The sequence below is a fragment of the Perna viridis genome, chromosome 3, assembly GCF_037379345.1.
Source record: "Perna viridis isolate PV_CMFRI_1.1 ecotype Kerala chromosome 3, ASM3737934v1, whole genome shotgun sequence".
In the NCBI taxonomy this organism is placed as follows: domain Eukaryota; kingdom Metazoa; phylum Mollusca; class Bivalvia; order Mytilida; family Mytilidae; genus Perna; species Perna viridis.
The window spans coordinates 57,264,057-57,282,733 of record NC_142447.1 but is presented as its reverse complement, the minus strand read 5'-3'; the positions used below and the strand labels follow the sequence as shown (position 1 = coordinate 57,282,733).

At 32.5% G+C, this 18,677-nt stretch overlaps 1 protein-coding gene across 1 annotated transcript in view; it reads left to right on the top strand.

Moving 5' to 3' along the window:
* LOC148623052 (integrator complex subunit 3-like) overlaps positions 1 to 18,677 on the top strand; it is a 38,411-nt gene that overhangs the window by 15,318 nt on the left and 4,416 nt on the right. Inside the window, exons 14-29 of the mRNA XM_088573542.1 lie at positions 324 to 415; positions 815 to 906; positions 3,240 to 3,377; positions 3,634 to 3,763; positions 5,002 to 5,059; positions 5,214 to 5,314; positions 8,138 to 8,182; positions 10,059 to 10,178; positions 10,686 to 10,779; positions 13,490 to 13,549; positions 14,262 to 14,330; positions 15,163 to 15,238; positions 16,173 to 16,286; positions 16,531 to 16,579; positions 17,108 to 17,275; positions 17,800 to 17,891. Of these exons, the coding sequence (XP_088429668.1) occupies positions 324 to 415; positions 815 to 906; positions 3,240 to 3,377; positions 3,634 to 3,763; positions 5,002 to 5,059; positions 5,214 to 5,314; positions 8,138 to 8,182; positions 10,059 to 10,178; positions 10,686 to 10,779; positions 13,490 to 13,549; positions 14,262 to 14,330; positions 15,163 to 15,238; positions 16,173 to 16,286; positions 16,531 to 16,579; positions 17,108 to 17,275; positions 17,800 to 17,891 (1,498 nt within the window). The remainder of the gene's footprint in view (positions 1 to 323; positions 416 to 814; positions 907 to 3,239; positions 3,378 to 3,633; positions 3,764 to 5,001; positions 5,060 to 5,213; positions 5,315 to 8,137; positions 8,183 to 10,058; positions 10,179 to 10,685; positions 10,780 to 13,489; positions 13,550 to 14,261; positions 14,331 to 15,162; positions 15,239 to 16,172; positions 16,287 to 16,530; positions 16,580 to 17,107; positions 17,276 to 17,799; positions 17,892 to 18,677) is intronic.

Genomic DNA, 18,677 nt, shown 5'->3' with positions numbered 1-18,677 from the left:
AACTTCATAGGAAATAAGCAATTTTGAATGATAAAGTCGAACTCGGACCGGCAACAAAAAAAAATCCATAAATATACAAACTTCAATTTCTCGAACTCCGGATAACTCGAACACATTTCAGTGGTCCCTTGGAGTTAGAACTACCGAGGTTTGACTATATATATTATGATCATATATTTTATTTCATAGAAATTTGAAATACAACAATCACTGCTGATTACAGCTCATGCACATACAAAATTATATCTATATATAATACTGTCAAAAAAGAAATGCTCTGCTGCCTACTCCATATGGAAATACATATATTTTTGTCTTTTTAGATTTTAACGAACTTCAGTTTGCCATTAAGTGCTCAGGTTAAGCATGGAATTTACACAGCATTTAGAGTTATTTTAGATAAAAGGGTTCTGCCGTAAGTATTATAGTCTTAGCTACCTTATTTGATATCTGCCTCAAGAAATAAATATATTCTATCATAATTATTTCCACTTTTAAAATACATGTAGGTAATATTAGATCTATTACTGATTTTTTACCATTTTAAATGTGCATAAATTAAAATTAGATTTCTAGTTGATCAATATATTGCTTTTTTTTAAAACAGTAACATTCAGTAGAATTTTGAAAAAGTGAGCAATAAATCAAGCAGTTTCTTTGTTTAAGTTCTATAAGTAGTTTATTATGTATCTGTATGCTTATGGTATCTTTCATGATATGATGGCTTTCTCAAATATTGCGACAAGCAGGGAACAGCAACAATACCCAATATATGGAATTGTGTTTGTATAGTATATTGTTATTTCTGTGATAGGGCACTTGCACCATTGTTGGAGAGTAGCAAACTGGACAGAGACTTACGAATGTTAATTAGGGAAAACTTTGCTGAATTTTGCTCACAAGATGGTAAGGTTTTCACTTATACATATATTTAAGACAGCTATATGTTTAGCTTAATACCTTTTGTCCAAAAATTTCACCATAAAAGTTAATAAATAAGTTTTTGTGAAGAATCAGATCTCTTGTTTTATTATTCATTATCTCTCCTGAACCGAAGATCCAAGTAATATTTTCCAATGACTTAGCATCTGTCCTTCGTGGTCTTTTATCTGTAAACTTTTCACATCTGTCCTTTGTGGTGTGTCATCTGTGCACTTTTCACATTACTCGAGGACTTGAAAATCCCTTGACTGATTTCACATACCATGGCAGGAATGATGTATGAACAAATTTCACAAACATTCCCTTTTTAGCTCACCTTGCGAAAAAGGCCATGTGAGCTATTGCCATCACTTGACGTCAGTTGTCGTTAACAATTATACAAAACTCTTCTCCTCTGAAACGACTTGACTAACTAGAACCAAACTTGGTATGAATGTTCCTTGGGGTATCCTGCATAGAATTGTTGTGGGGATTTTTGATCCATCAAAAAACATGGCCGCCATTACTAAAAATAGAAAATATGGGTCAGACAGTAGTTTTTCACATATATCTCCGCCCCGTGCAGGTCTGGGTGTTAAAAGAATAGGCCTGCAGCAGCGCTAAGCTTGTCGTAAAAGGCAACTAAATAGTGCTCAGAACCCTAGCCGGGGGCTAGGGCACTCTGCCCACAGAGCAACTGGGATGTGTGCCCCAGGTGGTGGAATGGGGTACCCTTGGCATGTTACATGCTGGGGTTGTCAGGCTATAATACGGAAAATCTGACCGCAAACCATAGTGGTGCACCGTGTTGGGAAAGATGCCACGTTCCTCGCACGTTAAAGAACCCTACTGTGGTATTCTCCCGGAGTAGGAACCATAGGGCTCCGCCACAGGAGGCTAAATTGCCCGACCCTATCCACCTCTCCCTATTTCCAGTGGCAATCAAAATTTTTTGACCCCATTGTCCTTGTGTCCCATTCCTTTTTCATTTCATCATCATTTCATGTTCATTTTATCATCAATTTCATGTTCATCGTCTGAATATAGCTGAAATATTGCTGCTCGGACGTTAAACCCCAACAAACAAACAAACATATATCTCCAAAACCGTTAGGTTTAGCAAAATTCTGACGGTAAAAATCTTCAGCATGATGAGATCTATGGTCAAATTTTGGTTTTATTCCGTTAAGCTGTGTTGGAGTTATTGCCCTTCTTCAACATTTTTTGCTATTTTTTGTTATTTCTTCAAAAATCTTTTCTTCTGACACTACTTGACCAATTGAAACCAAACTTGGTATGAATATTTCTTGGGGTATGCTGCATGTCATGGGGATTTTTGATTTGTCAAAAAACATGGCTGCCATTACTAAAAAATAGAACATAGGAATCAGACTAATTTTTCACATATATCTCCAAAACCGTTAGGTTTAGCTAAATTGTGACATGGATTTAAGTGTTCAGCATGATGAGATCTATCTGTGGTCAAATTTTCATTTCAGTCTGTTAAGCCATGTTGGAGTTGTTGCCCTTTTTCAACTTTATTTGCTACTTTTAATTAAACGTTAGGTTTAGCGAAATTCTTTCAATAGCTGAAATGATCCTATTATTAGGACTACAAAAGTCTTCAGGGATAAAAGTTGTCAGACAACTCCTTGTAAGAGTAATTGCCCTTGAAAGGGAAAAAATTACAGGTTTTTTTTTTACAGTTTTCAACCAATATCTTGAAAACTATGATACATAGAAAGTTTCAATTGCTGAAATGAACCTTATGATAAATCCTACCAAACTCTTCTTGAGTCAAAATTGTTGGACAACTTCTTGTTAAATTTATTGCCCTCGAAAGGCGAAATTTAACAAGGTGAGCAATTCAGGCTCCTAGGAGCCTCTTGTTTGATCAAAAATAATCTCTGCCAGATGCTATTTACAGTTCTGATACACCAAAATTTTTATATCAATTTATCAGAAACTACCAGTTTCAATGTTTTAAAACTTTAACAGGTTTTGTGCTCTTTACAAATACTTCAGTTTTTTATGGCTCAAGTAGCTCAACAGTTGCCTACGATCACTCAAAGTTAGCATATATCTCTGCCAATGATCTCCTTAGATTTATATATCTTGACAGGAATAAGTTGTGGATGAGTAACCTCCATATATGTTTTATTTTCAGTCAACTTATCTAATGATACGTCTACCAGATTTTGAATTTTCTTGGTGGGCTATTCACGCTCTTTAGAGCCCCAATTTGATCTTATGAAAATTATTTGAATAAAAGCAGATACAGTGACATATTAGAGTAGAATCTTTTTCTTATCTTTAAGTAAAAGATGAGACTGTAAGTAATAAAGAACCACTAATGGGAATGACAACAATGATAGATATTGACCCAGAGAACCATATTGATAATAATTTGTCTGATGGGGCTGCATTCAGTGATGAGGAGGATGATATACCATTAGGTTTGTAAACTCTTGTTTACTTCAACATGAATTAATTACTGCATCATTATTTACTGTCTTCAAAAAAAAAAAACATTTATTAACATGTTAAAGTATGAGTCATCAAGTAAAGAAATGAAAATGTTATTTAGATTATTTTGTTTTCTTGTGTTCTTGTTTTATTTTTTGCAAATTGCACATTCAATCATAGATTTACAACAAAAATATATTGTTCATGTGCTCCGTATGCTTTGTTATATGATGTAAACATTTGTAGGGAAAATAAAAGAGGAAACAAAGTTCCAGCCGATTCAGGACACTCGATATCAACCAGTGGATATCAATGATTATCTCCCATTACTGAACGGTGACTTGTCTGAATATGTAGATCAACTACTCACAGAAAAGTTAGTCATAATTTATCTTGATTTCTATCTCCCATGTATTAAGAATAAATGATATGTCTGACAAATGTTTCAATTAGTTACCATGATGATATTCTTATCCCAATGATTCAATAGAATGATGACTTTGAAATTTGAAAAATCTGATATGCAAAGTCAGCAGTTTTAAAAATTTGAAAATTTAAAAAAAAATTAAATGCCAAATAATGATTTGTATAGTGTCTACAACTTTACATTACCTTGAAAAACTATATGTTTTTTGTATGAGTATTGTTTTTGTTTTTGTCTTTGTTTCTTTTTTTTATTGTAATTTTTAGCTTTGCTGCTGAAGGCCATGTGAGCTATTGCCATCACTTGGTGTCCGTCGTTGTCATCGTCCATCGTTGTCGTCGTCAGCAATTTTTCTAAACTCTTCTCCTCTGACACTAATTGACCAATTTGAGCCAATCTTGGCGTGAATGTTCCTTGGGGTATACTGCATAGAAATGATGTGGAGATTTTTGATCTGTCGAAAAACATGGCTGCTTTTACTAAAAATTGAACATGGGGGTCAGACAGTAAGTTTTTCACATATATCTCCAAAACCGTTAGGTTTAGCTAAATTGTGACATGGATTAAAGTGTTCAGCATGATAAGATCTATCTGTGGTCAAATTTTCATTTTAATCTGTGAAGCCATGTTGGAATTATTGCCCTTTTTTAACATTTTTTTGCTATTTTTTGTTATTTCTTTCAAAAATCTTCTCCTCTGACATTACTTAACCAATTGGAACCAAACTTGGTATGAATGTTCCTTTGGGTATCCTGCGTAGAACTGATGTGGGGACTTTTGATCCATCTAAAACATATCTGTTGTTACTAAAAATAGAACATAGGGTCAGACAGTAGTTTTTCACATATATACCCAAAACTGTTAGGGTTAGCCAAATTTTTTTCCATAGCTGAAATGATCCTTATTATTAGGACTACAAAAGTCTTCAGAGAAAAAAGTTGTCTGACAATTTCTTGTAAGAGTTATTGCCTTTGAAAGAGGAAAAATGACAGTTTTTTTTTTACAGTTTTTGGCTAATATCTTGAAAACTATTTAAATTTACTGCCCTTGAAAGACAAAATTGATCCAGGTGAGCAATTCAGGCTCCTGGGAGCCCTTTGTTTTATTATCAACTCCATGTTAAATCCTTTTGAGATGCATTTCAGTAATTAAGTTTTAAAATAGGGTTGACTTTAATTATGTTGTTATAGGGACCAAGAGATACAATGTGAGAGTATGGACAGACTGATGCAGATGGTTGTCAAAGATGTAAGTATTCTTCACACTACTTATTAAAACTGTTAAAATTCTGTTAGAAATTATCGTACTTATGAGTTATGAAATTTGATAATTTATGTAAATTGCTTTTTACTTCAGTATAACATTTTCATACTTGATATGTTTGATACTGTAATATTTTTAGGATGAGTTTGAAGAGATGGTAGACCCATTATCCCATTGTTTATGTCAGATTCTAGTCAATCATTTCAGCAGTAATCTGTTTCCTGTAGAGTTGGATGATGAGTAAGTAGGAATTAAAAACAGAGAGTAGATATAAATAATGAAATATGATAGGTTCTTCTACAAATCCCTATTGATGATCTTAGATTTCTTACTGAGTGATTATAATTTATCTTGCACAGTGAAGCACAGCGGAACTAGTGAAAAGATGATAAATTTCTCTCACAAGTGGAAGAATCCCAGAATTTCATCAAGGACAAGTGCCTATTGCTGTATTTTATTAGCAATCTGCCTATAATTAGGAAGAATTCCTTCATCATGTTCATCATCTAACAACTGTTATTTTGACAGTCTGGGTGTCAAAAGAATAGGCCTGTAGCAGTGCTAAGCTTGTCATAAAAGGCAACTAAATAGTGCTCAGAATCCTAGCCGGTGGCTAGGCACTCTGCCCGCAGAAAAACTGGGTTGTGTTCCCCAGGTGGTGGAATGTGCTACATCTGGTGTTTCTATGCTGGGGTTGTCAGGCTATAATACAGAAAACCTGACTGCAAACCATAGTGGTGCACCGTGTTGGGAAGGATGCCATGTTCCTCGCACGTTAAAGAACCCTGCTGTGGTATTCAATAGGAGTAGGAACTTTTGCGCTCTGCCACAGGAGACTAAATTGCCCAACCGTACCCATCCCTCCCTTTTTCTTGTGGCAATCCAAATTTATTGACCCTATTATCCTTATGTCCCATCCCATTTTCCATTTCATCATCATCAACATTTCATGTTTATTGTATCATCCATTTCATGTTAATTGCCTGAAATATTGCTGCTCGGGCGTTAAACCCCAATAATCAATCAATCAATTACAAATTGCCTGTAACCTTGGCAATTTGTTGATTGAATACAGAGTACTAACAAGAGGGCATGACCTCATCTTATACTGCTTTTAATTTTAAATCATCCATATAAAGAAGAATGAGTATTGTAATAGCCGGGTTTTTTCCAGCATTTTGAAAGCTTTAGTCATTTTCACATTAGAAAATGAGGATCATTTTCATGATATATTTTAAAGTAGTATTTGCATTTGACATAAGATATTTAAGTATCATCTGTTATTTACAGCACTGTGTGAAGACATGAAATAAAATTTAAAATGTACATCGCATATGAATAAAGCACATTATTTTTTTCCCACTATCGTGCAAGCATGTTTTCCAGACATTAAAAATAGCATACCTGAGATTTAATTTTTTTTTGTTTTTATTATTTTTTCTAAATTTTCCAACAGTCATATACAATCATCATTACATAAAAACACATAACTTATATTGTTCTCAAATATCACAACACGATTTAGTATACGAAGAATACATATACTCATTAAGAAATATATATATTGTTGAAAAATATTTTTGTAAATAATGGGGGTTTTTACAAAAAAATCAGATTTAATTAAAAAAGAAACTCCTCAGTCTGTAAGAATGATCAAAAATACAAATCCCTTGACACTCTTTAATCAGTGACATACATCCCAGGCATAATTTTTGAAGTCTGTAATGTAAAAAACAAATGCTGTTTTCTGCATGGCAACCTTTTGTAGAAACACCAATTTACATCTAGCGAAGTGTAGATATATAACAATTTTAGATATGAACTACCTTAACAGATGCATTGGACAGATAAAAACAGATTCAAATAGGTAATACCTCTGTGTTGCCTCATGAGATTCTATTTTTAGCACAATTTTTACTGTGCTTTTGGAATCCAGACTGAGTTGATGACAAATTTATGTCATTATTTCACAGTTACATTTAGTATTTGCCCCTGAGGAGTTCATTGATAGCATAAATGATATTTTCAAGATCGTAAATAAATGCCGACATGCAACTTCAAAATATATTGAAACCGAAGTAACGACCAAATTACCCACATTTGGTTTACACTTGAGTTTGATGTACAAATTTAAATGATAAATAACTTCTTATGTCATTTTGATACAATAACCAGAAGTAAAGAAATTTTCCCAGCAGAAATTTCACCAGGATTTGAACTTTCTAGACCTTAAAGTCAAGAGATCAACATTTACTCTACATGCCTGATTAGTGTAATTGGTGAATTAGGTGATTGTTTACACAAAATTTTGACACATGTTGAGAGTTGTAATTAGCTTAGGGTAATAAAATTGTCACTTTGGTCTCTTGAACCAATGTTGGGCTTACAGCTCTTAATGTTTTTAGTACCGGTACTTTCAAATATTTAAAGTGACGAAATAAGACTACCAGTAGATTTGTCTGAAAAGTCTTTCATCAATGACGAAAATGACGAGTGCTAGAAAAATTACTGTGTAATAGCCACAAGCTAATTTCTCTACCCTCTTACGAACCTACTTTTTGTGGACTTTCTTGAAATTGTAGGATGGTACTAAGTATTACTAAACATTTTTTTTTATTCCACAATTCTACTGAATCTTTAATAGATTAGCATAATTTCTTTGCTCAAGGCATTTCCAAGTTAATCATCATTTTAACAGTGGAAAAGGTTAACAAATGATAACAAATACTCATAATATGGCTGCTAAGGTAACTGTTAAAAATTACAAAGCCCAAATTTAATAATTAAATGCACCATAAAGTCTGGGACTTAAAAGAAGTTTCCAGTCTTCATAACTAAAATGTTTTAAATGAATGCCATCAGACAAGTCTTTTTTGAGGTTGAAAGTGGTATAAATGTATTTTGTTCTACGAACTTGTACACTTGGTAACACATCAGTAACAATGTTTATTGGTACACTTGGTAACATGTCAGTAATATTCTTTATTGGTACACTTAGTAAGATGTCAGTAATATTCTTTATTGGTACACTTGGTAAGATGGCAGTAATATTCTTTATTACAGGTCAATAGAAGATTCAATAGGTTCACCATTATTTGTCATATTTAGGTAAGTATTGTTTACAAGTTTATGGAAATACATAGAATATAAGATTACCATTATAACATTGGTATGTGTTTTTTTTTTCATTTTGGAAATGAAAAGTTTCAGTTAAAGATCATACGTGGTAGATCAATGCATGGAACTGATCATGAACAGCCAAAGACCTCATCGCAGCAGCCCTTATTATCCTTATTATCATAAAGCATCAGAATCCTTTAAAAAAAAGGTATAAATTTTTGGTGAAAATTCCACTTTTTTCAAATTTTGAACAAGCCTTCTATTCATATAGGGGGATGCAGTACAAGATTTGAAATTAAAACTTGCCAATTGATCCTAAAATTTATTTGGGCTACTTAAATTTCTACTGTGATTGTAAAAAACTATTCATATTGGCTACCAACATTTAAGCTGTGGGCTACCAAGCCTAAATTTTAGGTTAAAACCCTGCAGTGTAAGACCCTTGTACCAGAATGGGGGAAAAAGTGTTATTAGCATAATGTCTCGATTTTCAGAAAAATTTCATAAAAAATTTTTTTTCCTTGCTTCTTTTGGATGTTCCTATCCCAATTCTGCTGCCTTGAGGTGCTTACACATTGTCGTCTTTTGTTTTGATCAGTAGATAAAATCCCTTATCTTTTGTCAAAAAAATCCTCAAAATTCCTTTTATTATCCTTTATTTTGTAAAGAATTTTGTCCTAAAATATGCCCTTACTTTTAAAAAAATGTTGCTAGAAAGACTTAAGGTGCTAAACCCAGTAGTTTATATTACACTGCAGTCGTACCTTGTTATGCACAATGTTTACCCAAACATCTTTTTTTTCAGTAAAGTTCCCAGTGACCTTATGCAATCACTCTGCAAATGTCATCTGTCATTAACTTTTGTAATTTTGCTCAACTATATGAAAACCCCTCGACCAATTTTAACCAAACTTGAAATGAAATGATGTATGCAAGAGCTTTTACAATAGATCCACTTTGGTTCTACTTGGTTAAACAAGATGGCCATCAGAGGCCATTTAATTTTCCGATTGTCCAGCAGGTGGCTGTTGACACTCAAAGTTACCCTTGAAACCCCATTGGGAAACACATTTTGGCCTTTATCTTTGCTTTAACTGAGCCAACAGTGACCCAACTTGGTAGAAATAATAACAGAGACAGCTTTAACATATGATAAAATTCTGGTTCCGATTGATTAAACAGGATGGCCACCATAGGCCATTTAAGCCTCTGATTGGCCAATTTTCAAAGATGACCTCTAAAATCACAGGTGCTAATGTCTTAAAATTTGATAGGGTTAATGTCCTAAATGCCCTCTACAAACAATGTATTTTTGTGTGGCTCAGGTGGCTCGGCAAGTGGCTGCTGCCCCTCAAAGTTGCCATTGAAACCCCATGGAAATACACATTTGCCAATAGTCACCAAACTTGGCAGAAATAATGAAAGGGACAACTTTAACATCTGATAAAATTTGGGTTCTGCTTGATTAAACAAGATGGCCACCAGAGATTACTGGTATTTAAGTAAGCTTTAAATTTTTAAATGATATGACCACATGATTTTAAGTTCTCCAGATGAGCGATTCAGGCTCTCTAGGATCTCTAGTTTACTATTAATCTCGTTGCAATCAACTCATGAAAAAGAAAAGAAATTCACACATCAATGTCAGAACTCATTGATCTTAAACAGATACTACAGTAAGAAACTACTAGTCTTTCAGATTTTGAATGATGAAACCTCCTTTTTATTTACATGTATTATTCTTTATATTTTGGTTAAGGGTAATTCCAGATATAAAAGATTATGTCGACAACAGATTCAGTTATTTATCCATTAGTATATATACATGGTTTACATCATCATTTTCAATGTGTTTTTTGTTCAGATATTTAGCTTCCATGCCAGAAGAGGACCCTAATAGGCAGCCTATTTTACAGCTCCTGGGAGAAATGTATACCAAACAACCACGTATTGGATATCACTTACTCTATTTCCTGAAAGTTGGGTAAGTATTTCTTTTAATTATTATATCTTAGTATATATATATTTTTTTAAAGTAAATCAAGAGTTACTTTTAAACTTACTCCAAAGGTCCTAGCTATATCTGTTTGCCTGATCAGCAGTATTTTGTGTGTGTTTTTTTTTTTTACAATTCTCATTGGCATATCGAAGTTCAAATATTCTTCAGATTTATTCCTGAATAACATTTAAGCCAAAACTGCATAATCTGACAACAATCAACAATTATGGTCCTGTTATTCATTTCTTGATAATGAAGGCATCTTTATAGTTCAGTATAATTTGACTGCTCATTCAAGAAACAGTAGATTTATTACCCTGAGGCAATCCAACTATTATCTTAGGTGTTGCCTCAAGTAATAGTTTGTATTTCTGGGTGGTAAATTTACTGTTTCCCTTCTGACCATTCAACAAATGTATAATCGTATAATTGCTGTTCTTTAATTAAGTTCTGATTGAGTTCATATATTTTTCTACATACCATTGATTTTAGGAAGGCAAATGATGAAAAGATGTTTACTTATAAAGATTTCTGTAAAAGTATGGACAATAAGGACTTAGAATCCTGTCTAATGTCTGATCTCAAGGTAGGAACCTTAGCTAAAACTAACCATATTGATTTTACATCAATTATGATTTTAGAAACATGAAAATTGCTGAATAGATCTGATGCAGCACAACCAAAGTGGCACTATGATTTCATAATGTAGGTCTTGATTACTAGGTTGGTTATCAATGTCAGAACAGATGTGTCAGGATGTCAGTATAGATGTGTCATGATGACAGTATAGATGTCAATATAGATGTGTTAGGATGTCAGTATAGATGTGTCAGGATGACAGTATAGATGTGTCAGGATGACAGTATAGATGTCAGTATAGATGTGTTAGGATGTCAGTATAGATGTGTTAGGATGACAGTATAGATGTGTCAGGATGACAGTATAGATGTGTTAGGATGACAGTATAGATGTCAGTATAGATGTGTCAGGATGACAGTATAGATGACAGTATTGATATGTCAGGATGACAGTATAGATGTGTTAGGATGTCAGTTTAGATGTGTTAGGATGACAGTATAGATGATAGTATTGATGTGTTAGGATGACAGTATAGATGTGTCAGGATGACAGTATAGATGATAGTATTGATGTGTTAGGATGACAGTATAGATGTGTTAGGATGTCAGTATAGATGTGTTAGGATGACAGTATAGATGATAGTATTGATGTGTTAGGATGACAGTAAAGATGTGTCAGGATGACAGTATAGATGACAGTATTGATGTGTCAGGATGACAGTATAGATGTGTTAGGATGTCAGTATAGATGTGTTAGGATGACAGTATAGATGATAGTATTGATGTGTTAGGATGACAGTATAGATGTGTCAGGATGACAGTATAGATGATAGTATTGATGTGTTAGGATGACAGTATAGATTTCAGTGTAGATGTGTCAGGATGACAGTATAGATGATAGTATTGATGTGTTAGGATGACAGTATAGATGTGTTAGGGTAACAGTATAGATGATAGTATAGATGTGTAAGGATGACAGTATAGATGTGTTAGGATGTCAGTATAGATGTGTTAGGATAACAGTATAGATGACAGTATTGATGTGTTTGGATGACAGTATAGATGTGTTAGGATGTCAGTATAGATGACATGGCATTATAGATATGTTAGAATGACAGTATAGATGTGTTAGGATGTCAGTAAAGATGTGTTAGGATGACAGTATAGATGTGTGAGGATGACAGTATAGATGACAGTATAGATGTGTTAGGGTAACAGTATAGATGTCAGTATAGATGTGTTAGGATGACAGTATAGATGTGTTAGGATGACAGTATAGATGTGTTAGGGTAACAGTATAGATGAAAGTATAGATGTGTTAGGATGACAGTATAGATGTGTTAGGATGACAGTGTAGATGTGTTAGGGTAACAGTATAGATGACAGTATAGATGTGTTAGGATGACAGTAAAGATGTGTTAGGATGACAGTATAGATGTCAGTATAGATGTGTTAGGATGACAGTATAGATGTGTTAGGATAACAGTATATATATGTTAGGATGACAGTATAGATGTCAGTATAGATGTGTTAGGATGACAGTAAAGATGTGTTAGGATGACAGTATAGATGTCAGTATAGATGTGTTAGGATGACAGTATAGATGTGTTAGGATGACAGTATAGATGTGTTAGGATGACAGTATAGATGTGTTAGGATAACAGTATAGATGAAAGTATAGATGTGTTAGGATGACAGTATAGATGTGTTAGGGTAACAGTATAGATGTCAGTATAGATGTGTTAGGATGACAGTATAGATGTGTTAGGATGACAGTGTAGATGTGTTAGGGTAACAGTATAGATGAAAGTATAGATTGTTAGGATGACAATATAGATGTGTTAGGATGACAGTGTAGATGTGTTAGGATGACAGTATAGATGTGTTAGGATGACAGTGTAGATGTGTTAGGATGACAGTATAGATGTGTTAGGTGTTAGGATGACAGTATAGATGTCAGTATAGATGTGTTAGGATGACAGTATAGATGTGTTAGGATAACAGTATAGATGTGTTAGGATGACAGTAAAGATGTGTTAGGATAACAGTATAGATGAAAGTATAGATGTGTTAGGATGACAGTATAGATGTGTTAGGGTAACAGTATAGATGTCAGTATAGATGTGTTAGGATGACAGTATAGATGTGTTAGGATGACAGTGTAGATGTGTTAGGGTAACAGTATAGATGAAAGTATAGATGTGTTAGGATGACAGTATAGATGTGTTAGGATGACAGTGTAGATGTGTTAGGGTAACAGTATAGATGACTGTATAGATGTGTTAGGATAACAGTGTAGATGACAGTATAGATGTGTTAGGATGACAGTATAGATAACAGTATAGATGTGTTAGGATGACGGTATAGATGTGTTAGGATGACATTTAATGTTAATGTTTATTTCTTTGATAACAACAACTTATTTTTATCATTTGAACAGAACATCTTTAGGTTTAAGATTAAGTAGAATTCATACAGTTATAACCCTGTTATTTCAATTTTTCCATGTAGTAAGGGACTATGTCAGTCTATATCCAAAACACTGGGCAAATTGCAACTAATATTTTGAAAACACCTGAAAAACATATGTTTTTCATCAAAACATAAACTTCCATATTGATCTTTAACATACTGTATGTTTCCATATATTTTAAAACATATGAAAACTTATGGTGTAATTTTTCTGTGTACTCTCATAATCTTGTTTCTACTTTGTAGTTATGTCAAGAAGATGATGTTAGATTATTTACCTTTTTAATGCCTGATATTTATAATAATGTAAGTAATTATGGTTCATATTAACAAAAGAATCCTGGTATAATTGGTATCTGTAGATGATAATGTTCATTAAAGTGTTGTTGTTTGTTAATATGTGAATGATATAATTATGAAGAAGGCCTCACCTTAATTTTTATCAAAGCCTTCATGACTCTTCAATAAAATGTAGAAATAATTATTTGACAAATCACTTGAGAAATATCCTTAAATGGATAGGGCACAAGCTTTTGAAAACTAGGAATATAGGAAGCTTTGATGTACAGCAAATGAAACAAGCCTGTTCCTATACATCAAATACCCAAGATTTCATACAAGAATAGAGTAGACTTTAATTATGTGATCAACAAGACTTCCAATGACTTCACACATTTCAAGTTATAATATAAATCACAATAGTGAAACATTTTTCAGCATCACCATGTATACCAGATTTGATATCTCTACTATATCTACTTGTTAATTGTAACTAAAGTATGTCAAAACAATTAAATTTTGATATTGATCAGTTAAGAAAGAAAAGGTAAAACTAAGTTTAGATCGTTAAAAATTTGATTTTTAAGAAAGACTCGAATTTCATCCTTAAAATAATGTAGATTTTTGGCTTATTATATTTCAGAATAAAATTCTATTGATATTTATTGAACTTTGTTATGAATTTTTGTTTTACAAAGAACATTTGATGTATTATAAACAAGGATCTTCTTATTTTCAGTTCCAAAGTTTGGCTCTTGGGAATTCCGAGTTACTTCACATGATTGTCTCAGCAATAGATGGTGCTCAGGTCAGTAATGGATCAAGCAACATTTAAGGGACAACATTACCTTTCGATAAAAATTGGGCTCACCGCAATTCTTCCTCTGACTACAGACAACCCTGTGTTTCTAGAAAAAAATTAAGGCATAGAATGCTCTTGATATGAGAAATTTACATTAATATTATGTAGAATTTTAAAATCACAAACTGACCTGACTATTGCTGTGCTGTTTTAACAATTCTGCAGAAGATAACAAAATAAACTACTGTAAAAACTGAGTCACTCATTTACACTGTTTATTTTGTGATTTGCATATAGGTGGCTTTTGTCCTTCTATTGACCAACATGTCAGTTTTAATAGAATTGATCTTTAATATTATGATTTTTGTGTAATTCTGAAAAGTTCAGCATTATCAAGTAACATTGTCCATGTGTGTATGACCTATCAAAACATTACCTCAACTTACTTAAGCACTCTCTGCACAGTTGATAAAAACTACACGGCAAAATCAAGTTAAGATTATTTTAAAACTGAAATTGAATTTTAGTTCTAATTATCTAAGTCTAGCCATGATTTGATTTCTTTAAAAGTGCTCAGGTTTGTCTGTATTCCGACGTAAAATTGTAGTGAAATAAGGCCCATATTTGTCAAAAGGTGATGATGAATCTCAAACTGTTGCTCTCATATTATTTTAATGCTGAAGTTTTTACATTCTATTCTTGTATTGTCTGGAAAGGTTTAAAAAAAAATGTATCTGGACTTGGTAATACATTTCTGGTCAATTTGTACTGAAGTGAGTTATTTAATTTTCTGCTGTTAATATGTGATGATCATAATGTTTTACATTGTTCTTCTCAGCTCCAGGAGCTTATATGCCAGATTCTACAGGGCCATTTGATAATGTTTAGAAAGGATTCCTTCTTGTCAGTCCTTAGTAAGTAAATACAATGTAGCTAACAGTAGTTGTTTTTCTTTTTATCAAAAGTATAATGCATATTCTTAGTTTTCAAGGGTTTCATACCACAAGAGCAACATAGTTTCTCTTTTAATTTGTACACTCTGATGAATATAATGCCATAGCATATGTAGTGATAGGAACATTTGTACACTCATGATTTAAGTACCAGATCATATGAAGTGATTGGAGCATTTGTTCACTGTCATAGTTACAGTACCAGATCATATGTAGTAATAGGAACATATGTATATACTCATGATTAAAGTACCAGATCATATGTAGTGATAGGAACAATTGTATGCTCTCATGGTTAAAATACCAGATCGTATGTAGTGATAGGAACATTCGTATATACTCATGATCAAAGTACCAGATCATATGTAGTGGTAGGAACATTTGTATATACTCATGATTAAAGTACCAGGGCATATGTAGTGATAGGAACATTTGTATATACTAATAATTAAAGTACCAGATCATATGTAGTGATAGGAACATTTGTACACTCTCTTGATTAAAGTACCAGATCATATGTAGTGATAGGAAGATTTGTATATACTGTAAATTTAGAAATTGTTGTATGCATTAATCAATACTATTTTGTAATTTTTGCCAAAAGATGTCATTTTGATTTTTGCAGATAGTAGAAATATCCGTCATGAGCAATGTTAAAATTTCTATCAGTTGCATTTTCAGCAATAATAAGATCATTACAGTAATTTTGGATTTTAAATTTGTTGAATTTTACATGAATAATGAAATGTGTGTGCCTTTGTTCTTACCTGTATTGCTGATAAAATATCTATTGATTGAATTGAAGAAGTGAATAAGTATGAATAGTTTAAGTGGATACATCTGCTGTATAAAGGGAATAAAGTTTTCAGTGATGATCTTGTTTTTCTGTCTACAGATGCCAGTTTAGACTGGGAAACATTAGAACAGTACTTTTTGTGGCAGTTAATTTCAGCACATAACATACCAGTAGAACATATTATGCCAATTTTACCCAAGCTAGATTTTACACGTAAGTGTCTTGAATAGTATTATCTAGATGAACTGAAATATAAGTATTACAAGTAATTATTATAAACCTATTGCAATCTTAACTCTAGATCTATTTGTTCAATTCACATGATCCTGTGTAAAATTTAGTGAAACACTTTGTTATGAAATAATGTAGAGGAATTAAGTGATTAAGGAAATATGTATATATGAACAAAACCAAGCACAAAAATGTTCTTCTCCCATCATATTATATTTTATTTCAGAGCATGCAGAAGCACTCTCTAGTATATTGGTTCTCTTGAAACAAGAATGGTTAGTACTTTTCATTGTTCATGAAAATATAAATATAAAAATTTCTGGATATGCTATTGTTCTATATCCATTTCATCATTAAATTGAATGTGTTAATTTGTTTGCATAACAGTTCTTGTTGAGTTCAAATAGATTACTTTTTTAACTTTTTTTTTTGAAAAATGTAAATGTTATAACACATGGAAAATTTAATTGTTCCATTAGGTTGGTTTGATTTTATACCCTTGCATGCAAAGTTTTGAGGGTATATAGGAATCATCTTGTCTGTCTGTTCAGCCCATACTTCCTTTCTTCCATTACACAGAGGGGCACCAATCTTTTATCTGTTACTACTCCTACACTACTGAATGGATTTTAATAAAACTTTCACAGAATCATTTTTACATATTCCCACCCAGTGTCCCAATTTAGATTTTGGTCCAAATCAATGTTGAGGTTAAAAGATGGGTGAGTAGGGGTATCAAGTTAGTAAACAGTTTTTCTCTAGTTTTATGTAGACATCTGTTTTACTAATGTTATATTTTTCAGCCCCTCGAGTGATTTATTAAGGATTATTATGTGTAGAGACTGTAAAAAATCTGACTATTTTGTGGTATCTATATTGAAATATTGGGCTCAGGAATTTGAAGATAAATTAGCAGAGCACATCAATCAACAAGTCAGCAAGTTTAATGGCACTCCAAAGAAAAGACAGAGGTCAGTATTTAATATAATTTGGATAGATTAGTTTTTATGTGCTTGCCTACAAAGTACTTTGTACCATATTAGAATTCAGTCAGCTTTGGATTATTGTTTTGCTTCAGCACATATGCTAAACAATTTTGTCCCAATAATACATATCTTGAATGTCCCTTCAAAGAAATCTAAGACATCATCATTCACACATGTATAATTGGATACTGGTAATTGTGTTTACATGTACACTTAAACAATAAATGTTGCTTGTATCACCTGTTTAATTGGCAAATACTTGTATTTTCAGTTTATTAGTGCATAGAAAAATTTGATAATCATATGATTACTGGTTGTCCAGACTATGGTCTGCTATTCATGTTAACTATGATGAAATGTTCAAGGATCTCTTTTAATGCATTCCTTGAATAAGTGCACTATTGATTATAGAATGATTCAAGGTTTGAATAGTTGTTGTATAATAACATGCTAACCTTCAGCTTGTCAGTAACATTGATATTATTAGATTAACTTTATTAAATTTACAGGACTGGTACCTCTTCTAAAAAGGATATGCCTAGTGTTGAACAGATTCTTCTTCATTTAGACCATGTTCGACAAGTTTGTAAAAATATTTCTTGTAAGTTCACATTTAACGAAACGTTATATTAGGCATCATCAGGCTTTCAATGGCAAATAATCCAGCTTTAGGATTTATATTGGTAGCTTGATGAGATAAAATATCTTCATTTATATTTATGTCTTATGTGATTGACAACCCACCAAACTTGACACTTTTACTGAACTTTATTCACATAAATTATGACTGTTTTCCACTGGTAAAGAAAGACTTACTTAGCCATCCTTAGGACCTAATGTACTTTCAGTTTTTTTAAGGAACACACATTGCCAATGGTTTATTTCAGTGGGTGTCAGGATTTTTTTTTCAGTTTTAAATGTAATTATATTTTATTCTATTCTGTTGTGTATATTGTGTATGTGGATTGCGTCTGTTTCCTCCTGTTTTAATGTTAATGGCCAGTGTTTTTGGATAACAGTATTTTAGAGGGCAAATTAGATATGTGAATGTACTCACTGAAGTCTTTTTTCCTTCTGTGTTTTGAAAAAGCATAATGATGAATATTTAAAACATGGATGTAATTTTTAACAAATAAATGTGTTAGAGTATTTTATTTATGAAATGCTAAGAAGGTGTGATATAGGAGTTTATATATTTCTTTTTTTCTTGTAAATACCAATGTCTGAATTACTGGCCTTGTGGATAGTCACCATTTTCTTCTCATTGAACTGAACTGGTTTACTAACCTCTATAAGATATTTGATTGAACTGAACTGGTTTACTAACCTCTGTAAGATATTTTATTTTTTCATCTGTTGTGACTTACAATGTGATTGAATTATATAA